The sequence below is a fragment of the Phascolarctos cinereus genome, unplaced genomic scaffold (assembly GCF_003287225.1).
Source record: "Phascolarctos cinereus isolate Bilbo 61053 unplaced genomic scaffold, phaCin_HiC Scaffold_2;HRSCAF=192, whole genome shotgun sequence".
Taxonomy (NCBI): domain Eukaryota; kingdom Metazoa; phylum Chordata; class Mammalia; order Diprotodontia; family Phascolarctidae; genus Phascolarctos; species Phascolarctos cinereus.
The window spans coordinates 346,285,383-346,307,944 of record NW_027555625.1 but is presented as its reverse complement, the minus strand read 5'-3'; the positions used below and the strand labels follow the sequence as shown (position 1 = coordinate 346,307,944).

Genomic DNA, 22,562 nt, shown 5'->3' with positions numbered 1-22,562 from the left:
GTACTTATTGTTGAGCTCTTCTTTTGGATTTACCTCTTCAACTTCTCTTGACCCGTAGTATTTCTCTTTTTTGAAATTTTAATTAAAAGTTATATTCTCCTTCTTACTCCCACCCATTAAAAAAAAAGAAAACCAAAACTCTTGTAACAAATATTCATAGTCAGACAGAACAAATTCTCCCACTGGCTGTGTCCAAAAAAATATGTTTTCTTTTGTATTCTTAGTCTATCACCTCTTTCAGGAGGTAGTTAGCCTATGGTTCGTCATTTGTCCTCGAATTGTGGTTGGTCATTGCATTGATCCGATCTCTAAAGTTTTTCAATATTGTATTTGTCTTTACATTGTTGTATAAATTATTTTCTTGGTTCTGTTCATTCTGTATCATTTTATACTAGTCTTCCCTTCTCTGAAACCATTCCTTTCAGCATTTCTTGTAGCAATATTCCATTACAGCTATTTACCATAATTTATTCAGCCTTTTGCCAAATGAGTAGCATCGTCTTAGTTTCCAATTCTTTGCCACCACAAAAAGAGCTGTTATAAATATTTTTGTACATATGAGTCCTTTTTCTTTTTTTTCTCTTTCAGATATGAGCCTAGTAGTGGTATCACTGGGTCAAAGAATATGAACAGTTTAGTGACCATTTGGACATAGTTCCAAACAGCTTTCCAGAATGGCTGTACCAATTCAAAGTTTCACCAGTAATTCATTAATTTACCTGTTTTACTTTAGCCCTTCTAACAACTTGATTCATAAGGCACACTGCCTGAGCTCCTCTGCCCCGTTTCTTATCTCCTAGGGCAACTAACTACTAGGAGCTGGCTTTGTTTCCCCTACTGTAGACTAGGACTTGAAATCCCATTGGTTTCAGGTTCCATTTGATGAGAAGTCCCTATCCTGGAAGTGCTTACATTTCAAGAGGGTAGACAACATGTACATGTATATGTAGTACGTAACATACCCAAACTGAATGTAAGATAGTTTCGGGAGGGAGTTCACTGTCAATTGCAAGAATCAGAAAAGTCTTCACATAGAAAGAGGGTGGTATTTGCACTGATTCTTGAAGGAAGTTAGAGTTTCTAAGTGGCAGAAGTGAGATGGGGAGTGCATGCCAAGGATGAAGGATAGTAAGTGTAAAGGAATGGAGACGAGATTTGAGTACTATAATGAATTCAGAACATCAAGTAGGCAATTACTTTTAGATTGCAGAGTAATGTATAAAAAGGTAGGAAGGATAAAAAGCAGGAATTAGATTCTGCACACCTTTTGGTACCAAATGAGAGGAGGTTTGATCCTAGAGGTGGGAAGGTCATGTGGTCAGATCTGTTCTTTATGAAAATCACTTTGGAGGCTCTGTAAAAGATGGATTGGAGTAAGAAGAATGTTGAGGCAGAAAGACCAAACTGACTATTGTAAGAGTCAAAAATAATAATAGCTAGTTTATTTAAGTTTGCAAAGTACTTTATAAATAGTATCTCATTTTATCCTCATAACAACCCTGGGACGTAGGTATTATTATTTTTCCCATTTTGCACATGAGGAAACTGAGGCAGACTAAGATTAAATGACCCAGGGTCACACGGCTAGTAAAGTGTTTACAGATTTGAATTGGGGTGCTGTAGCTACTATGCCATCAGTTGCTTCAAGGAGGAAGATGAAGGCTTGAAGTAGATTGATTATGTGGAAGGAAAGAAGGGGACTTATGCAGAGATGTTGTGGTAGAGAAATAGTGGTAGAAAAAGATCTCATTTTTCTAGACGTCTACAAGTTTAGCTTCCTGAAAAATAGCTTTAAAGAGGACCTTGCTTGATGAATACTGTATTGGATTGAATGGAAATTTTTTTTAAAAAGTTGTTTGAGTAGACAAATAATAATAGCTAGCATTTATGTCATTCTTTAAAGTTTGCAAAGCACTCTGCATAAGATATTTCATTTGATCCTTACAACAACCCTGTTAGGTGGTTGTTATTATGATCCCCATTTTGAATATGAGGAAAGTGAGGCTGTGAAAGGTTAAGTGACTTGTTTAGGTCTTCCTGACTCCAGCCCCAGAACTCTATCCACTGTTTCACCTTGCTGCATCCTCTATATAAATACATACACAATCAGTACAAGCCATTTAGCTGCAAAGTAAATGTGAGTGTCTTTGCACTAAACATCATTATATTTTATTCATAGAATGGTTCCTCAGGTCTTCACTCAGAGTCTGTTGGCTTTTACTAAAGACATAATTCTGAAGAGTTTAGGAATTGGCTTCCTAGACACATTAGAGAATCATAGAATCTTAGACCTGGAAGGAACCCCAGAGGCCATGTACTTTATTCAGCACATACCTGAGCAGCAGTGTTATTGATCACATCCCTGAGAAGTAGCTAGCTGATGATGGTAATCATAATTACAATGAGCAAATAAGAAATGGAAAGTAAATGAGGTGATTGTCCCAGGGCTGTTAGAGGAGCACACACTAACTGCAGGAGAAGGGACAGTTGACATCAAGAGAGGAAAGAATTCAGAAATCTTTAGCAGTCTTGGGTAGGTTAGTGTAGGATCAGGTGCCTCACATACCTCAAAAGCCCCTCCTGGCATCTATATGCAATACAATGATAGAGTAAGGCTTTTATCAAGAGAAAACTAATTTATGTTCATTGTTCTTTAAGAAGGCAGGGTATTTGTCTATTACATTTCTAAGATTTTTATCTGATTTTTAAAAATTTGACACAAAGTAGTAAGCTTCAGTTTAATCTGTACATTCACTTTTGGTCCATTTTCCCATGATGTCAATTAAATGAGGATTCTTTATTATTTTGATTGTATGTGTTGAATACTTCTTTTTGGTGATCTACTACATTCTACCTGTAAAAGCAGGTTGGTGTTTATAGAAAAAGCATTTGAATTTTTTTAAGGTTTTATTTATTTTTTTGTTCCACAGTCCTGATTAATGTTCTTCCCTTCCTCCCCATTCCCTGAACATTTCCCTGTAATTAAGCAAAACTGACCAACACAATAACAATATCTGATAGCATATGCAATATTTTACTGCTGTAGTCTCCTTCCTCTTTGGTGAGGTCAGAGAAGAACACCATATATTCTCTAGGACTAAAATCAGTCATTGTAATTAATTTGAGTTTAGCTATCCTTTAGTATTATTGGATTCATTGTATATTATTAAAAAATATAAGATTTAAAATAATTTCAGCTTTGTTACTTGAATGAATGAAGTATTTGTTAAGCACTTATATGTTCAAAGCACTGTGCTAAGTGCTGGATACAGATAAAAAAGTAAGAGAACCTGCTCTCAAGGAGCCACTCGTTCCAATGGGGAAAACGACATACATGGAAGGTTTCAGGTGCAGGTCAGATGGAAAAGCCCCGTGGTCCTTAGGGTGTAGCAATAAAGCAGATTTTAACACTTTTTAAATGTCATTTTCACTGACAAAATGATAGTTTCTGATGTAGAATAATTTGACAATGCCAGGGTCTTTGGTGGAAAGAACTTTCTTTTTTGGGTATTCAGTAGTTTTGGCTGTAGCAGTTGCAGGAGAAATTAGTTGCTAGGCTACATCTCCACGGGGCTGCTTCCCCAGGTGAGGGCTGAGGGTGCTGGGCTGTAAGCTCTGCTCTTCCTAAGATTCTTGTGTTCCTGGTCCTGGACTGTTTCTATCAGAATCTGATGGGAAATAGTGGTCATAGTGGTGGTGGTCTGATGTATGCTGCCTCCCATCTTGTCTTTAGGGTGCCTTGCTGCTTAACTAGGTTAGCTTGCTTGCCCTCTGTGTGATGGCTGGTTGGCATTTGAGGACGGCTGACCCCTCTCCACAGGAGTTATTTCCTCCACTGATGGACATGAGGACTAGGCCAGCAGGTCCATTGTCAGGGGCTCCTTTGCCTATCTGACTGTTGGTGAAGGTTACTTACTGTGTGACCTTAGGCAAGTCATTTAACCTATCTGTGCCCTAGTTTTCTCACCTGTAAAATGAAGAAAACCTCTAGGACTTCTCATAGAGCTACTATGTGAGTTAAATGAATGTATTAAAGCATTTTGTAAACTTCCATGTACAATATAAATATTGCCTATAATTACCATGTGCTGGAAATAAGAGAATAATTTTACAATGTTGCTAAGATGGAAGATGTGTTATTTTCTCCAAAGAAATTTTGGAAGGATACTAGTCATAACTGTTTGTTTGCTATATTTCCAACAGGTCATGCGCATTGTGGATAACGTCAGACCTGATCGGCAAACTGTTATGTTTTCTGCCACTTTCCCTAGAGCAATGGAGGCTTTGGCCCGTCGGATCCTGAGTAAACCAATTGAAGTACAGGTTGGAGGCAGAAGTGTGGTTTGCTCTGATGTTGAACAACAGGTGGTAAGTAAAACCCTTTGTGAAACATAAAAGTTCATAGCTAAACTTTCATTATTGAATCTGACTTCAGAGATAAGCAGAGGAATTTGTTCCTTTAGGGCATTACTTAGCCCTAATTAATTAGCCAGGAGCTGACCTTCATACCTGCCATCTACTTAGCTGCAGGATGAGGGTGAGGAAGGGGGAGGGAGCAGACATCATTTATTACTGCTCCCCACCCCCTACCCTAACACCTTCCACTTTGACTTAATGGAAAGAGCATCATTCTCAGAGCCAGAGGACATGAGTTGAGTCCTAGTTCTGATACTTACTGTCATTTTGTCCTTAGACAAACTCCTCTGAACCAAATTTCCTTATTTATAAAATAAGCAGTTCAGCAAAACTAACTAGCACATCAACTGCATCTTATATCCTGTGTTGCATTCTATACTAGTTGTTCTGTCAGTAAAATATGTTGCATTTCTCTAGGTCTTTTTTTTTTTTTTGGTGAGGCAGGGTTAAGTGACTTGCCCATGGTCACACAGCTAGTGAGTATCATATGTCTGAGGTCGGATTTGAACTGAGGTCTTCCTGACTCCAGGGCCGGTGCTCTGTCCACTGTGCCAGCTAGCTGCCCCTTATAATGACCATTCTTATTTGATCCTTTTAGCAATGCTCTGAGAAGGTAGATAATTATTTCCAAAAGTTAGACAGGAATTGATTAATTCAGCAACCTTATTGAGCATCTTTGTGCAAGGTTTTATACTAATTACTAGTAGCTGGTTTAGAGGTAATTTAAGACAGCCTCTTCCTTCAGAGCCCATAGTCTAGTTGGGTAGATAATATATTATCAAATAGTTAATACAAGTAGAAGGTGATGAGTACATAAAAGAGGTAAAAAGTAGTATGGAGTATGTGTTTAAAAAGAAAAAAAGGAATGATTATTTTTTAGATTGTGGAAACCATTCAACCTTGGATGTCTAAAAGCTAAAACTATTTTTTCCATTCAGAGAAATTCAGTTGAACAGAACTTTAAGTACCTTCTATAAGCAGAGCATTCTTCTAGGTTCTAGGGACGTAAAAACAAAACAAAATACTTAATGTTGTCAAGGAACTGAAAGGTTATTGGAAGAATACAAATGAGTAAAATCACTTAACTTCTGGGCCTCAGATGCCTCATCTCTAAAAGACAGGGGATTGGACTAGAAGACAACCTTCTTCCATCTAGCTCTAAATCTGTTTTCTGAGAGCAAGTGTATTTGGATAAATACGTACTTGAGAATTTGAGGTGAGAAAGAACATTAATACTGTGGGTCCAAGGGAAGATCAGGGAAGTTTTTACAGAAAAGAGATGATACTTTATCTGTGTCTGAATTAAAGACAAAGACTCTGAAAGACAGACATAAAGAGGGATGGCATGTAACTGGCTCTCTATGACTCCATTTTTTATTCTTCTTTTTTCCCTTCCACACCAAGAATATATGGGTGGAAAATCAGAAGTAACAAAACTATTATGTTATGTGTATCCTGATCTGGAGCCACGATCTGTCCATTTTATGATGTCTAGTTACACAGTAGCGTGGGGAAAATGAGGAGAAGGAGCAGACATTGATTTTCCACAATGTTGGCCAGGGTCTATCAGTCTTCTCTAAAAAATTCAATAACCTTTTTCTTTTTGCCTTATTAGGGGCTTAATTCATGTTTTGTCACAAATAAAATGTGAATAATGATCTGTCCAAAGAAAATAATAGAGTTTATATTATTAACTTCTTGGTGTTTTTAGATTGTAATTGAAGAAGAAAACAAGTTTCTGAAGTTACTTGAGCTTCTAGGCCATTACCAGGAGTCAGGATCTGTTATCATATTTGTAGATAAACAGGAGCATGCTGATGGTCTTTTGAAAGACTTAATGAGAGCATCTTATCCTTGCATGTCTCTTCATGGAGGTAATGTATATATACTGATTTGTTAGCATTGAATTTAATTAATGCCTTTAGTTACTTATTTATTTTCCATTTCTTGGTTTGTATAATTGGAACAGGGTTGAGGCTGAGAATGTTACACATTGCATGCAATAAGAAAATGAATACTTGTCTTTAGGTGAAATTTTTAATACTTAAAATATTAATGTTTCAAGTAATTTTTCTCTATTATTTGTGTTTTATTTCTTAAATACTATGTTAGTTCAGATTTACATAAATGATCTAGTATAAAACAGTTAAGATTATTGGGTATTTACTTCCTTACATGTTATATAAATCTTCTTTAAACAAGGTTTACATAAGAGTTTTTTGGCATATAGAATGTTATGACAGAGTTTTTGGTTGTTATCCAGGTGTCAAAATTGAATGACATCATTCTGCAGCATCTATTTTTCTAGACTTCATATTTTTTAACACTCAAATTAAGCATAAAGTATAGAATATCTATATATCTATGTGTTTCAGACCAGCTTCTTACAGCAGTGTATGCAACAAACACATTTATTTTAGAAAGAAATTATTTCACTTCCATCAACACTTATAAATATTTAAATATGTGAAAAGAAACAAAAGACAAGGAAAAACAAGCTACCAACCTTTTCCCCATCTTCCTTCTCTCACCCCCAGGGCAAAAAACATAAAAATGATTATAAATGATTGTTCATTAGCTAGATCATTAATAAAAATGTTAAAAACAGCATGACTAGTATAGATCACTTGGGCCCTGTATCAGAGACCACCCAAGTTGACACCAAACTATTAATGACTATTCCATACGTCTATCGATTCATTATTTCCAACTTTTTCACAAGAATATCATGAGAGATTTTGTCAAATAAATGTTTTGCTAAAATCTAGGTAATTTATATCTCTTAGTATTCCACTGGTCAACCAGTTTAACCTGTCAAAAATAATGTTAGTCTAGTCCAGCATATTAGTGATGAAGTCACGCTGAACCTGATTACGACTTCTTTCTTACTGACCATCTGTTCACTAACCACCCCTTTAAAATGCATTCTAGAATTTTGCCAGGAATCACAGCCACGCTTAGTGGCCTATTGTTTTTAGTCTCTTTTCTTGTCTAAAAATTGGAAAATTTGCCCTTCTGTAATCCTGTGATATTTTTCCTGATGGCCAGTCTTTCAAAGATCTTTGAAGATGTCTTAGTAATCACATTCACCCATTCTTTCATTACCCAAAAATATAGTTCATCTGGGCTCTCCTTGAAGACCCCTTTCTTCTCTCAAACTGACCAAACAGCTTCCTGCTGGGCTTTCTTTAGCTGTTTCTCTTTTAAAGCCATGTTCCTGGCTCAGATTTCATGTAACTTGGTTTTTTACACCATTTAAGTGATCTAGAAATCACCAACCCTTTGGTGAGAAGGAGGACAACTTGACACTGTCATCTGCCCTGCCATTATGCCATCCGGCCTTTCCATTTATATTGTTGTTGACCTCTCTTATGTGACTTCTCTCTCCAGTTGGATATTGGCTATTATGTTATATCAATGTAATAGAATGTTATGACGTTGTAGAAAATGTTTAAGGGAAAGATTTAGGGAAACTTGTGCAAACTAATACAGAGTGAAGTGAGCAGATCTGGGGACCCAGTTTATACAATAACTTCATTATTGCAAAGAAAAACAACTTAGACTTGAGGACTTTGATCAGTGCAGTGACCAAGCACTACTCCAGAGTAGCATGCTTCCCACCTCTTGACAAAGAGGTGATGTTTTAGAAATGTTTTTTGGACATTAGTGATGTGTTTTATCTATTTTATGGGACTATGCTTACTTGTATAAGGGAGAATTTTTTTATTTTGCGGAGGTATAAATTGAAAATAGAGAGTGATAGCTATCAGAAAGAATGAAAGAAAAAGAAAGCATCTATAAAGCATTTAAAAATGCCTAGAAAAGGACAGAAAGAGGTTTCGAAGTAAATACTGACAAGTGGGTTAGTATTAGGAACTAATGGGTAATGTGAGGTGGGTAACTTAGAGTCAGGAAGACCTGAATTTGAATCAGCCTTAGAAATTTACTAGTTTTATGATCCTAGGCCAGTCATTTAACCTCGTATGGCTCCATTTTCTCATCTGTAAAATGTAAAAGTTAGCCTCAGATCCTTTCTAGCTCTAAATCTACATTATTTGTAATGAAAGAAATCTGTGTTTTCATACATTGGACTCTTTCTGTTCTTTTTATATGGAAATATGTGTTTGGTGTTTGTCAAATTCAGAATAACAAATTTAAAATTTTTTAAAGATAAGATATGTACTTTTTAATGCCTCTTATGTAATTTTAAATTATTGGAAAGGGCTTTTTTACATTCCTTTAGGAAAGGAAGCTAAAGATAAAGACTGATTTTGAAGATGACAAAGAGAAACTTTACTAAAATACTTAATTTCACAATCTTCTATTTCCTGTATATATTTGCTGAATTGGGAGAGTGGCCAATGTAAATTGAATTTGTCTCATTCTTTACTTCTGATCTTGATTCGTTATTATCATATTAGTATGCAATGAAATGCAAAACTTGATCTTACATGGTTTCACATTTTTGTGTGGTTTGTTTGCAGGCATTGATCAATATGACAGAGATAGCATCATTAACGACTTTAAGAATGGGACATGTAAACTTCTGGTGGCCACTTCTGTTGCTGCACGAGGACTTGATGTGAAACATCTAATCCTCGTAGTGAATTATAGCTGCCCTAACCATTATGAGGATTATGTCCACAGAGCAGGCAGAACTGGAAGAGCAGGCAACAAAGTAAAAGAAGTTGCATTATTTTGCCATTTTCTATAAAATATCTTTTTTGCATTTAAAAAAGTAATTGGAATCGAGGCTAGCAAAGGAGCTCAGACCATTTTTTAAAAAGTCTATATGTAGGACATATATGGTAATAATTAGGGTTATTAAAGAATGTTTCTATGTACACAAAAGGGTGGAAGCTTTCACTGTTCTAGTTAGTTAAGCTCCTTTGAGACTACACTTAATTCTTTACTCCACCACACAAATTTAGTGTATAAACACTAAATTTGAATTGAATAGAATCTGAGTGATAGTATTCAGCTGGTGCTCTAAACAGTGCTCACTATTTTAACAGAAATGATATTAAAGGTTCAGTTCAGCAGCCTTAGCAGTATTACAGTGCGGCATAATCAATACTTGTCTTTATCCTGAGCTGGCATTGTGTTCAGCATCCATGTCTTATTAATCTCTTTTTGATAGAAGGAGATAATGCCTTGATTCTGTGAAGATTATTTGGCACTTTGAATGGTAGTTCCATGATGCTTGGAGCAAAATTACTACTGCAGTTTATCTTTTATCTCTCCAACAGTGAGAGTTTCATGGAGACCTCTCTTTTGTTAAATATTGACTTTCGACCTTAGAAATTCAGAATCTCAGAGTTTTAAAAATAACTGCGGTCCACAGTGTGCTGCTACTTTAAGTTTTATTCTAAAGCATCAAATTTTTTAAAAGTTTCTCTTAATCCTTTTAAAGATTTTGACTTAGAAATCATAGTTGTGAAAATGGCTGTATTTGTAATCTTAATGTTATTTCATGTAGGGTTTGTATTGCATTATGTTGTGTTTTTCTTAATTTGGTAGGGATATGCCTACACATTTATCACAGAAGACCAAGCAAGGTATGCAGGTGATATAATTAAAGCTCTGGAGTTGTCAGGGACTGCAGTCCCTCCTGATCTGGAAAAACTTTGGAGTGATTTCAAAGATCAACAGAAAGCTGTAAGTAAACCTCTCTACACCCACCCTAGCACACCCCTGGCCCCATTAATTTTGCCCAACTTATTGATCTATTTTAATATTTTTCTATTTTGTTACAAGTTCATCTGTATTCTAGTTGTATAATTTTTTTCATAAGAGAATAATGTCAGTTATAGGAGAAAATTGATCTGAAGATTTAAAAAAATTTTTTTTCTTGAGGTTATTGAAATGGCTTGTCTCCATGTTAATCTGTCTTTACATATCAAGATATTGAATTAGTATAGCACATTGGGATATAGTTCCATTAGCACACATTTAAAAAAACTCATAAAATGATATGTGTCTTTTTTTCCTTCTTTCTGGTAGGAGGGGAAGATAATTAAAAAAAGTAGTGGCTTTTCTGGTAAAGGATTCAAATTTGATGAAACAGAACAAGCTTTGGCCAATGAGAGGAAGAAGTTACAAAAAGCAGCACTTGGTCTACAGGATTCAGATGATGAAGATACTGCAGTTGATGTAAGTATTTTCATCCTAAACTTCATTTCCATCAGAACGTGCTTTACAGAATGCTGTTTCTTCACATTATTCAGTACTTAATTAAATTATCTTTAGGCTTATTGAGGCCCTGCTCCATTCTTATCAGGGATATCAAAACTAAGCATTGAGCCACAGAGGCTTGGGTTGAAGCTATTAATGACCACTCCATGAAAGACTCTCTTTCCAGAGCCATATTTCAAGAAATCAAAAATGTAAACCATGCAGGACGAAAAATAAATTGTCCCACCTTCAGTTGTCTTGACTTTTGTCTTGCCACTGGACTTCAGTGACTGGAGGAGAGTGCAGCTGATTAGTTTGAGCAGCTCTGTCTCGCTCATATCCAAGTCGAGACACCTTTGATGTTATTGGTCCTCTTCAAGAACAAAGGACAAAGAACAACAATGAGAACAATTGGGGATATGGTCTCTTCTGTGGTATTATTGAACTTTTGGATTAGTTAAGGCAGGTCCCAACAAATCCCACATACTCACCATTGTATCTAATAATTTTATTAACAAAAGAGAGGTCTTCATGAAACTCACTGTCGGAGAGGTAAAAGATAAACTTCAGTAGCAGTTTTGCTCCAAGCAACATGGAACCACCATTCAAAGTGCCAAATAATCTTCATAGAGTCAAGGCATTATCTCCTATCAAAAAGAGATAATAAGACATGGAGGCTGAGGAAAATGCCAGCTCAGGATAAAGACAAGTATTCATTATGCTGTGTTGTAATACAGCTAAGGCTATTGAACTGAACCTTTAAATATCATTTCTGTTAAAATAGTGAGCACTGTTTAGAGCATCAGCTGAATACTATCAGTTAGATTCTGTTCAATTCAAATTTAGTGTTTATACACTAAATTTGTGTGGTGGAGTAAAGAATTAAGTGTAGTCTCAAAGGAGCTTTGCTAACTAGAACAGTGAAAGCTTCCACCCTTTTGTGTGCATATAAACATTCTTTAATAATCCTAATTATTACCATATATGTCCTATGCATACACTTTTTCAAAGATGGCCTGAGCTCCTTTGCTTACCTCTATTTCAATTATAGATGATCTCTGAGTTCCCTTCCTCTATAAATGTTTTCCTATGAACTAAATTGATTGAGAACTGACTTACGCAATAAAAGTATTTTTTAAATTAACCTCATTCATTTTTAAAGTCTTGAATCAAGATTTTTTTAATCTGTGGATCTTAACAGATAGAAAATATTTTCCCTTTACCACAGCTAGTAAGTTTTCTGAGTATAAAAAGAAGATTCACTTTTTAAGTATCATTTGGACTAGATGTATTTAAGACATCTTCAAACTCTGAGATTCCCTAGGGTGGTTTGTTTGAGTTTTTTTTAAATATTCCCAAACTAAGTATTTCAGTGTTCATTAAAAGAAGGAAGTTATTTTATTTTAAAAAATCATAATAGCCTTGAAACCATTACATAATCCTTTTTTGAGTAAAGAGATATGCCAGGTAAGCAGATGCCAGGAAAGGTGAGAAGGCAGTAGAGATGTTGGATAATCAGTGGAACCCGGGATATAGAGACTTTTAAAAGTCTCTATATCCCGGGTTCCATTTTCCCTCTGATTAGTTTTCTTTACTGTGTATGTCCCCAATTATCCCTGTGTGCCACAAATTATTGAGTTCTTCAGTAGGACTGTCAGGCTGCTTTGTTTTCACTTGGCTGATGCCTTGGTAGCATGCTGAGCCATAGATACTTGATCTGAAATTTTTAGAGTCTCTAAATTGTTCATGCAAAATAGTTAAATCTCTTGCCTCTTATCCTTATCTGCTAGAGGAGACTGGTTCTTTAAAACATTAAATGGGGGTAAGTAGTCTAGCATATAACTATTTTGATGAGGCCCATATTTTATAATCTGCTAGACTTGAGTAACATAAACAACTTAAAGGTAATGGTAACATAAAGATAAGTCAGATCTTACTTTTTTGTTAAAAAAAAATTCTGTTCAATCAGAAATTCTTAACCTGAGGTCCAGCAACACCCTTACCCTGCAGGGGAAAAAGAATTACATATTTATTTTCACTAACCTCTAACTGAAATTTAGCATTTCCTTCAGTTTTGAATGGGAAAAAAAAAAACTTAATCTCAAGAGTTTTTACAGAAAAAAAGGTTAATAATTCTTGGTGTAAAAAATGCAAAAGGAAGATTAGAAGAAAGAGAATAAGTATCATGATTTCATGTGCAATTAATTATTGGTTGTAAAATTAATAAAGGAACAAAACTGGAAGCAAAAACAAGTATACTCTGAAATTTTTTGTTAGCTGTGTTAGCAATTCACTTAACATCTCTCAGCCTCTGTTTCCTAATCTGGAGGGGGAAAAAATGGGGATAATTATGCTAGCAGTACTTACTTCACTAGGGTGTTGAGACTCCAATGATATAACTTTATGATTGAAAACCTTAAAGCCTCACATACATCTCAGTTATTATTAGATGAAGTGATTTCATAACTTCTCTTTCTTTCTAGATTGATGAACAAATTGAAAGCATGTTCAATTCAAAGAAGAGAGTTAAAGACATGGCAGCCCCTGGAACTTCTAGCGTTCCTGCTCCAACTGCTGGAAATGCAGAAAAACTGGAAATTGCAAAGAGGTTGGCTCTGAGAATCAATGCCCAGAAGAATTTGGGAGCCGAGGCTCAGGTATTAAGTGGTTTGTTCAGTGCCTCAGCTCCTTACTTTCTAAACCATTTTAAAAATGCTGAATTGTGTAGCTATGTTTTAATACCTAGTTACTGTAGCTATTATTTAATTTGTAGGGAGTTTGACTTTTTTTTCCCAATGTAGTTACTTATATAATGATACCTATCCTGGAATGCCTAACCTATCATATCTGTAATGGATTATGGCTTATATAAGGAATATACTGGTTGATAACACAAACATAGAAAAATGTTTCTGAATAACATTGCATATAGCATGTTTTTCATGGATGACTTTCTGTTAATGTTTAATAGTCTTTATTATGTTAATAATTTTTTAATCAAGTATGTGAACTTTAGTAGCATTCCCAAAGAATGGTTTGTTAGTTTCTCCAATATTCTGAAGACTTCAGGTAAGTCAAGTCAGTTACTGTAAAATTATTGTTGGTTGGGTTGGTTTTCCAGGGGGTTGTGGGGGTACAAATATTCTAATTTAAATGAACTTCTGGGCACTAGTAGAATCTACTTCATATGCAAGTAATTTAGGAAAGGTCAGGGCAAGCAATCTAATATGACAGGTAAGGAAGTGACTATTACTTGTATGTCAGTAGCATTTTTATTTAGAAGCCTCAATGGTATTTTGGTTTTGAATTTCTCCAAAATAGAAGAGGTGCATTAAAATGAAATGTGTATTTCTGTGTAGTTGTCAAATCTATAGCATGCTCACTGGTACTTAAGATGAGGACTTACTTAGTTTGTTAGGGAATGTAGCATTTGGGGCCTTAAAATGGGTCATCAAAGAATTTCTGGTGGGGTCCGCGGGCCAATTCCTGCATTAGTCCGTGATTTGATTGTAGCCCTTCTTTAATTACAGGATGTAATGCAACAGGCTACTAATGCAATCCTAAGAGGGGGCACTATTCTGGCCCCTACTGTATCTGCAAAAACCATTGCAGAACAACTTGCTGAAAAGATCAATGCCAAGCTCAATTATGTGCCTATAGAGAAACAAGAGGAAGAAAGGCAGGATGGTGGACAAAATGAATCTTTTAAGAGATATGAGGAAGAATTAGAGATCAATGATTTCCCACAGGTAAGCAACAGATTTCTTTTTTCCCATTTTAAATGAATATTATGAATCTCTTTCACCTGAGTCCAGCTGAATCCAGTTACCATGATTTGTACAACAAAATAGTTTTCTCATCTCTTTATTTCCACCACTTTTTCGTTGCCCAATCTTGACAGTAGTAAAAGCCATTGGAATCACTGCCAGTTGAAGAATGTTTCAGGTGGCTCAGTATATTTATCTTCCTGATGATTGCCTGTTCAGAAGAAAAAACACTCTTAACTTGATAAAAATGCATAATTTCAAAACTAATTCACTTCTGATTTCTAAAAAATTAAAAGTGAGAATAATAGAAATGTTATTATGAACGTACTTTATATCTATATATATAATCTATATATCTATATATATACACACATACATATGTAGACTTAGAGTTCTTGTTAACATAATCTATTTAATTCTGATTCTGATATGTTGTAATATGCTATAACAAACTGTTCTTTTCTGTTACTTGATATGTTGTTTATCATGTCCCTGATCTTTTTTCCTAGTGTAAAATAGCCTTTTCTCCCTTTTTTTTCCATAGACTGCAAGGTGGAAAGTTACTTCTAAGGAAGCCTTGCAGAGGATCAGTGAATATTCTGAAGCTGCTATTACAATCAGAGGAACATATTTCCCTCCTGGCAAAGAACCCAAGGAAGGAGAGCGCAAAATTTACCTGGCAATTGAAAGTATGTACTTCAGAAATTGTTAGACTGCCCGAGTTTGATCATTGTTAAATACAAATTGTTGGTAGTAGATAGACATTATAAATGTCAGAGTTAAGGAATGGGAGATTTTTTTTCTCCTTCATTTGCAAGTGGTTACTTCCTTATTTCTATCAAAGGTAACTTTAATTCTTCCAGTCTCCTAGGTTTATAACCTCATTGTTATTCTCAGGTCCTCATTCAGATTTTTCATGGTGTGGCCCCCTCTCTCTGATCTCACAGTCTTCAGGTCTCTGAGGTTTTCTGGGGTTTGGACATGTCTAGAAATTACATAATCTAGAAACTGCAGGCCAGTGAATACTTAAGTGACATACAGATAAATAATATGCTGTTGAAAGATTGCTAATATTTTACTTGTACCCAATCATTTTCACTGAGTTTGATTTTATTGTTTTGATGAAATGTCAGTGGAAAAGATATAAAAATTTCCTTACAGTAGAAATCTTCCCAACTGTAGATTGTTCCTTTTCTCCTGCATTGTCTTTGTTGTTCTTCTTGCATTTAGTAAAGTACTAAGCAGCCTTAATTTGTCACAAAATATGATCTCAGCAATAATATTTTAAAGCCTATAATTTAAAACTTCTTTTATGGATGCCCCTCCATTAGGTAGCCATTGAAAGTTTTCCTTGGCATTTATGTAGCGTGCTTGAAATTGACCTGCAGTATGTGTCTGTAGATATCCATGTGTGATTCTAATAATATATTTGCCACTCGACTTCCTAGGTGCCAATGAACTGGCTGTGCAGAAGGCAAAGGCAGAAATTACTAGGCTTATAAAAGAGGAACTAATCAGACTGGTAAGTAAAAATCTTTGGGTGGTTTGTATTAATTTAGTTTAGAAAAAGCAGTGCTTTTCGAAGCATTATATCCCTAGCTAGAACTTATGAATACTTACTTAGAAAATTAATAGTATGATCCATATCCTTTGGAAAAATTAATTTTTTTCTTTCTTCTAAGTGTGTGTTATCGGACTTTTCAACTCAAATAATCTCTTATGCAGCACTCTTGTGAGGCAGAAAAAGTGCTGTTCACTACACAAAGTTAATGGAAGAAATTATACGGAATGCTACAGGAGGAAATGACCTTAAATTAAGATCTTAAGCTACTTAAAAAAATAACCTCCTCTTAAATGAATGAAGAAGCAGTGTGGCATAATGAATAGCCAGAGCTCCTGGGTTCAAATCCTGCCTCTATAACACTTAATAGCTCTGTGAGCCTGGACAAGTCACTTAATTTCTTAGTGCCCTAGGCAGCTCTTTAAGACTGTAAGTTTCAGAGAAGGTGCTAAACCTACATTGGTAGAAGAAGTTTCTTCATCTAGAAGTTATCTATACCAATGAAAAATTAGAGGTCCAGATCCTATCCTTATCCGTCTTAAATATATGTCAACATCTTAGCATGTTTGTTAATTAGATATGTAGAAACCACTGGTGAATAAATAGCTGAGTTGACATACAGGTAAATAATAGACTCTTGAAAGATTGCTAATATTTTACTTAGACCCAATAAAGTGAGTATTTTCTCCATTCATGGTTAAATTATTTAGATGAAATGTCAAGTGGAAAAGATGCAAAAATTAATTTAGTCTAATTGAATGGAAGTTTATTTTTGTTTTAAAGTTTTGCTATTGAATTTATATAGAGGGTGGTGTTCACTTTGGGGGTGTTTTTTGCTCTCTCTGACCTTGACAATTATTTTAATTACAGCAAAATTCATATCAGCCAACAAATAAAGGAAGATATAAAGTTTTATAAACATCTGGAGAAAACCTCCTTACCAGTTGCTGGTGTGTGAAACTTTGTGGCTTCTGTTGTCTTTGGAGTTTACAGTATATTGTAAATTAAGATTTTTAAAAATTTTGTCTTGCTGATTTTTTTGTACAAGAAAAACCAGTATTTGCTTAAAAAAATCTTTGTCCACTCCCCTAAGATGATTGGATCTAAGACAAACTTGTTTGCAGAGTATTGATTTCCTCTAGAACAATATTTATATACTTACAAGTATGGAAATATGGATTAAATAGACTTTAATCCTGACAGACTCTATAGAAAGATTTGGACATTTCATTGGAAATTAGTAAAGTACACTTTTAACTTTGTTTTTTGGAGTAATTCACATTACTAACTTACAATGAAATGTTGATTTTTTTTCCTAAACAAAGGGTAACATTCTCTTTTTTGGCAAATCTAATTGGCATACATCAAAGAATATGAACTAGAAATGAAGTTGTTATCCTCAAATATTTAGAATATGGGTTCAGAGTCTTTGTTTTAACTTTTAGAAGAGTAAATGGATAATAGTTTGAACTACTTTGTGTTTTTTGTACAAATTAAAAATATGTGTGGCATAATAGTTTTTTTCTCTACGTGTGAAAGGATTTTAACATTTGATTTTAGATTGCCCTTTAATCTGTGAATTAAATTTTTAAAATCCCTACACCAATTGATTTTTATAACCAAATCTATAAAGAGTAAGATTTTTCCCAACTCTTTAATAGTTTGATTATATATCTCTACATTTGATATATACAAGCACCCCCCCCAGCACTAGATTGCCCTTATTAGAATGTGTACTGTTTTTCTTTAAAATTATGGAGCAAAATTATGACCTAGCATTCATCTTAAAGCTTGGCCTCTCTTCAGGGAAACCAACTGCTTATTTCTTGGGTTAGTCATAAATGTATTTGTTTTTTAGCCCTCAGATGACATAAATTCCTGGATCTGGAGCTTCCATGGTGTTCTTCTGGTTTAGGCTGTGAAATTTTGATCACCCAGGGGCCTATCTGTACTTAGTACAAGTCTTTCAAATTAAGACACTGTCTGAATGGAGAGAGATTTTTCAGGAGTTGAATGCTTTGGTAGAAGATTTTTATTAATTAAGAGACAAGAAATCCTCTTTACTTGAGTGAAAGACAGTTTAAAAAATAATACACTGTAAATAGTATCACAAACTCAGTTTCTTAACAGTATGTTAAATAGCTTTAAGTGTCAGAGGATGTCAAACCATTACTACTTCAGGGTAGCATTTTTATCTGAAAAGTTGTCACCTAGAACTTAATATTTCTGATTCTGCCTTGTCCGTTGGTTTCCTGGTGGCAGATTAAAGAACCACATGCTATGTGTACAACAATACACAAACAAAACAGATAATTTCAGACTTCAGCCATCTCTTAGATTTCTTTCTCTTAAGGTTATTTATTTACTTATTTTCTTCAGTCTGTGATGGTTTATGCTTCCTTTTGACAGTGTATTTCCATCCTACACACTTGACAATTGGTGCTGCTTTCAACCAGCATCAGTCACTTTGGGGTTGAGACTTTTTTTTTTAATCATTTTAAGAACTCTGTTCATGTTTGTCATGCTAGTTATCAAGAGAAGCCATGCTAGAAATACTATTTTGTTCAGAAAGCAAACTATGTTAGCTCACTGTCCTAGTGTCACACTGGCACAGTTGGATTTTTAAGATTTGGATGATGTACAGAACTTAAACTTTTTTTTATGCGATATATCAATATTTGTTCCTATGTTTTCTAAATCCCTCCAAAAATAAAATAATAAAATAAGTGTGCATTTTTCTTTAAATCATCTTGGTTCATTAGTTTTCCATCATATTTTGCTTTTATAATTTTTATTCTTTTAGACAAATGAGAAAAGTAATACTGTCTTTTGAAAAAACTTTCCATCAGAATGTCACCTGAAGGAAAATATGTCCCTTCATCTTCATGGGTGTCTTGGGCCTCTTGGAATTTAGCCAAGCAGTGAAAAAATCCACCTTTACAAGTAAGAAATGAAGGAAATGCACTGAAAAAGAACTGAGGAGGTTAGTGTATTTCAAACTCAATGTGAGACAGAAGTATATGGCTCTCAGAAAATAAGCTAATATGGTTGTAGGCTACATTAAGCTAGGCATACTGTCCAAGACTAGGGTGTTGGTAGTCCCACTCTCCTCTTCCATGGTTAGATCACATCTGGAGAATTCTGTTCCAATTAAGAAGGACTTGGATAAACTGGAAGGGCGTCCAGAAGAGGTTGATCAAGAGCCTTGAGTTCATACCATATAGTTAAGAAACTGGTTAAGAAACTGAGTATAATTAGCTTGGGTGGGTTGGGGAAGGGTACAAGATCTTTGTCTTTGAGTATTTGGAGGGCACTTAAATAGAGCAGATAAGACTCTGCTTGGCCCCAGAGGACAGATGAAAGTTATTGGAAAATTATCCCAACAATAAGAGCTGTTCAAAATGGAATGGACTGCCTCTGAAGGTGGTGGGGTTCCTGGACCTCACTGATGATTTTCAAGCCAAATCTCATCGACCATTTATGAGGAGTGTTGTAGAGGGTATACTCTTTCAGGTATGGCTTCCAGCTAATAACCTCAGATCCCTTTTCAACTATGAGATCCTCTGATTGAATCTGGATGTAGAAAAATGCCATAAAAGATTTTAAAATAATTCCTACATAGTGGGGTCATTCTGCTTCATTGGATATGGGCAGAAGATTTACCAAAATCCTTTTTTATACTCAGTAATTTTGTCAGTGATGTCAAGGTGTGTTGCAACACTCTGTTGCAAGAGAGTCACAAAACACCTGTAAAAAATGTCAACTATGGTACATTTCATTTTTTGATTTAAAGTGTTCCTACATGAAAGGAAAAATAGAATAGGGAACCTCTAGCCCTCATTTGAGGGTGAGGGTCCTACAATGAAATTACAATTAAGTCACCTTTAGGGTCAATGTCTGACTCCTGGCATATCACAGGAAGCACTAGATCTGTGTAGGTGATTTGCATGGTAACTTTCAGCTCTAAAATTCCTCAATTCTCTAGAAAGCCTTCAGTATCTAAAGTATGAAGTATAATATAAATATATAAATAAAATATAAACAATGCAGAAGCTACCAAGCTCATTTCAGAGAACTTAAGGTATTGTACATATTAAGTACAGATTGTACATGACCTTTTCTTGCATCAAGGATCCCTTTGACATTATGGTGAAGCTCATCAAACCCCCTTCTCCCCTACATATAGAAAGACATTTAGTTATCCAGGCAGGATGTGGTGACTCATGTTGTCTTCAGAAATCCATCTCATCAGAAAGGCCCCTTCTCCGTGTCGCTGGGAATTTGTATGTCTTTAGGTGTCCAGGGAAGCTGGGTTGGACAACTTTGCCCAACTTTTAGGGAAAGTTAGTACATGTCACACAAGTAAAAAAGCAGCAGCCTACCCTGTGTCGTGAGTCAGGGACACAAAAGCCAGTCAAGTCGGGAGCCATTTTGTCTCCTGTTAGGGAAAACTAATACATGACGTGAGAGGGAAGAAGGCCAAACTTAATCCATCATGTGGAGAAATGCTGCTAGATACTAGTCCTATAACATCTGGTAGGTATATAACCAAATGGAGTCAATTCAGTACATTGGTAATATTTTCCCAGGAGAGATAACTAAGCAATCAGATGTTCTGCCTTAAAAGAATGTTTACCATGAGCCAAAATCGTGAGTAGCAGGCCTCTTGGACCAAAGGAAGCTATATGTTTTAAATTAGTAATTTGAGATGGGGACTTTGATAAAAGCTATATAATAAAGTGTCTACATCTTAGTGTACTCTTAAAGAACATGATCCAACAGCAGCCATTCTAAGGTCATTATTCTGCTTCTTCAAGTGCTGAATCTTAGGGCTGCTGCTGACTAAGGTAAAATTTTCATTAATTTTGTTTAAGAATCTGGATCTACTCACATTTTCTAATGCATGTAACTTAGTATTGCAGACCGAAATCTTTGCCTAGACTTATAAAAATAATTTCAGAACTATACTATCAGTGATGAATATGGAAGATTTTGTTACCCTAAAGAAACCTCAAATAAGATGTCCCAAATTGTGATTTAATGTCTTCCTGTTTTAAAAAAGAATTATTTATTTTTAGTTTTCAACATTCACTTTTATAAAATTTTGAGTGAGTTTTAAATTTTCTCCCCCTCCCCAGGACAGCATGCAATCTGATAGAGGCTGTACATGTACAATCATATTAAGCTTATTTCCACATTAGTCATTTTGTAAAGAAATATCTTCCTTTTTTTACAAGACTCTAATCTGTTCAAACTGTTTCTCATAATTAGTATTTATATAGCAATTTGCAAAACTCTTTACAAATATTTCATTCTATCCTCATGACAGGTGCTCTTATCCCTATTTTACTGATGAGGAAACTGAGGCAGACGGGTTAACTGACTTGCCTAGAGTCACAAGGAGTGCCTTTGCCTGCATTTAAACTCTGGTCTTCCTGATGAGGGAATTAGAACAGCAAACGGTAGTGGGAATTGAGTGAACCACACTGACTCCATCTTGTGACTCATTTCTGGAGCTAAGTCAGTTCCCTTTCTGTTCAATTTTGCCTCTTGTCCGATTTCTGTCTTATGAGAAAATTTTACTCAGTTGTGGGAATTGTGAGAAAACCTTATTACGTTGTTTGCATGGCTGGGAAGCTGGATCGCCTCTACCTGCTGCTTAGAGACCTTTAACTAAGGACCTAGATTATGCTGACCAGAAACCCAGTCAGATCTGAAGATTGATGCAAGGAGTTTTCTCACAGCTATACATCTCAAACAACCCCTATGTCTTATTTGAAAACTGGTTGTAATGGTCAATAAGTTATTGTTTCCCATGTCCCTTTGATTGATTACAGACATTTGTGGGGAGTGGGACACCTCTTTTTCTGAATTCAGGGAATTGTACCTATTCACTCTCCCTCTCCCAACTTAGAAAATCCCTAACCTTTCTTCCAATTAGAAATCAGATTACCTAAGTTTGTATCCTAGTTAATTGTTTTCTTTTAATTAATTGGTCTTATTTGATTGTTTTTATACATAAAATCTGTGGGGTCCAGTGCAAAAGCTGAGGGGGCCTGGTCCCACTTTGTTAGGCAATTGGCATACATTAATTAATTTAAAAATATGCTCAGAGGCTCAATTTCTCTTTTTAAAGCTCATTTCTTTTACCTGCCACGCTGACTGAGTCCAATACGCTATCCACTGTATCACTGAGCTGCCTTCTCAGACAGTTAAAACCATCTAAAGGCAGATACACTGTTTGATTTGTTGGTTGATATTTCACAGGGGTTTTTTCCCCCTTTCCATGTCACTTGAGACTCAAGGCTTGTCTTAGAAAGGAATCCAGGTAGAAATGTAAACAAATGCATCACTTACCAGAGTGTCCCGAAGTATTAAACATGTTTCCTTTATGATTTATTCTTTTGTTTCTGAAACCTAAATTGAAGTATGTGTGTGTAAATATGTAGATAGGTTAATAGTATACAGGAATTTGCTTTCGATTATTTTTCTTGAGCCAGATCGTTTCCAAATATGGTATCAGCTTAGAGTAGTTAATTGTTCTGAAGATTAAGCATCTGAGAAAACAATGTGACTTTCAGTTAATCCTGTTGTAATAGGATAAAAGGAAAAATATTCAAACAAGGAGTCTTCTTTACAAACAA

At 35.3% G+C, this 22,562-nt stretch overlaps 1 protein-coding gene across 1 annotated transcript in view; it reads left to right on the top strand.

Annotated features, from left to right (window-relative positions):
* The window catches only part of DDX46 (DEAD-box helicase 46), a 60,409-nt gene extending 41,746 nt beyond the window's left edge, over positions 1 to 18,663 (top strand). The window contains 10 exon segments of the mRNA XM_020991230.2: positions 4,204 to 4,368; positions 6,128 to 6,290; positions 8,901 to 9,094; positions 9,937 to 10,074; positions 10,420 to 10,569; positions 13,074 to 13,247; positions 14,121 to 14,339; positions 14,902 to 15,046; positions 15,806 to 15,879; positions 16,789 to 18,663. Of these exon segments, the coding sequence (XP_020846889.1) occupies positions 4,204 to 4,368; positions 6,128 to 6,290; positions 8,901 to 9,094; positions 9,937 to 10,074; positions 10,420 to 10,569; positions 13,074 to 13,247; positions 14,121 to 14,339; positions 14,902 to 15,046; positions 15,806 to 15,879; positions 16,789 to 16,836 (1,470 nt within the window). The 3' untranslated portion in view covers positions 16,837 to 18,663.
* The last annotated feature ends 3,899 nt before the right edge of the window (positions 18,664 to 22,562 follow it).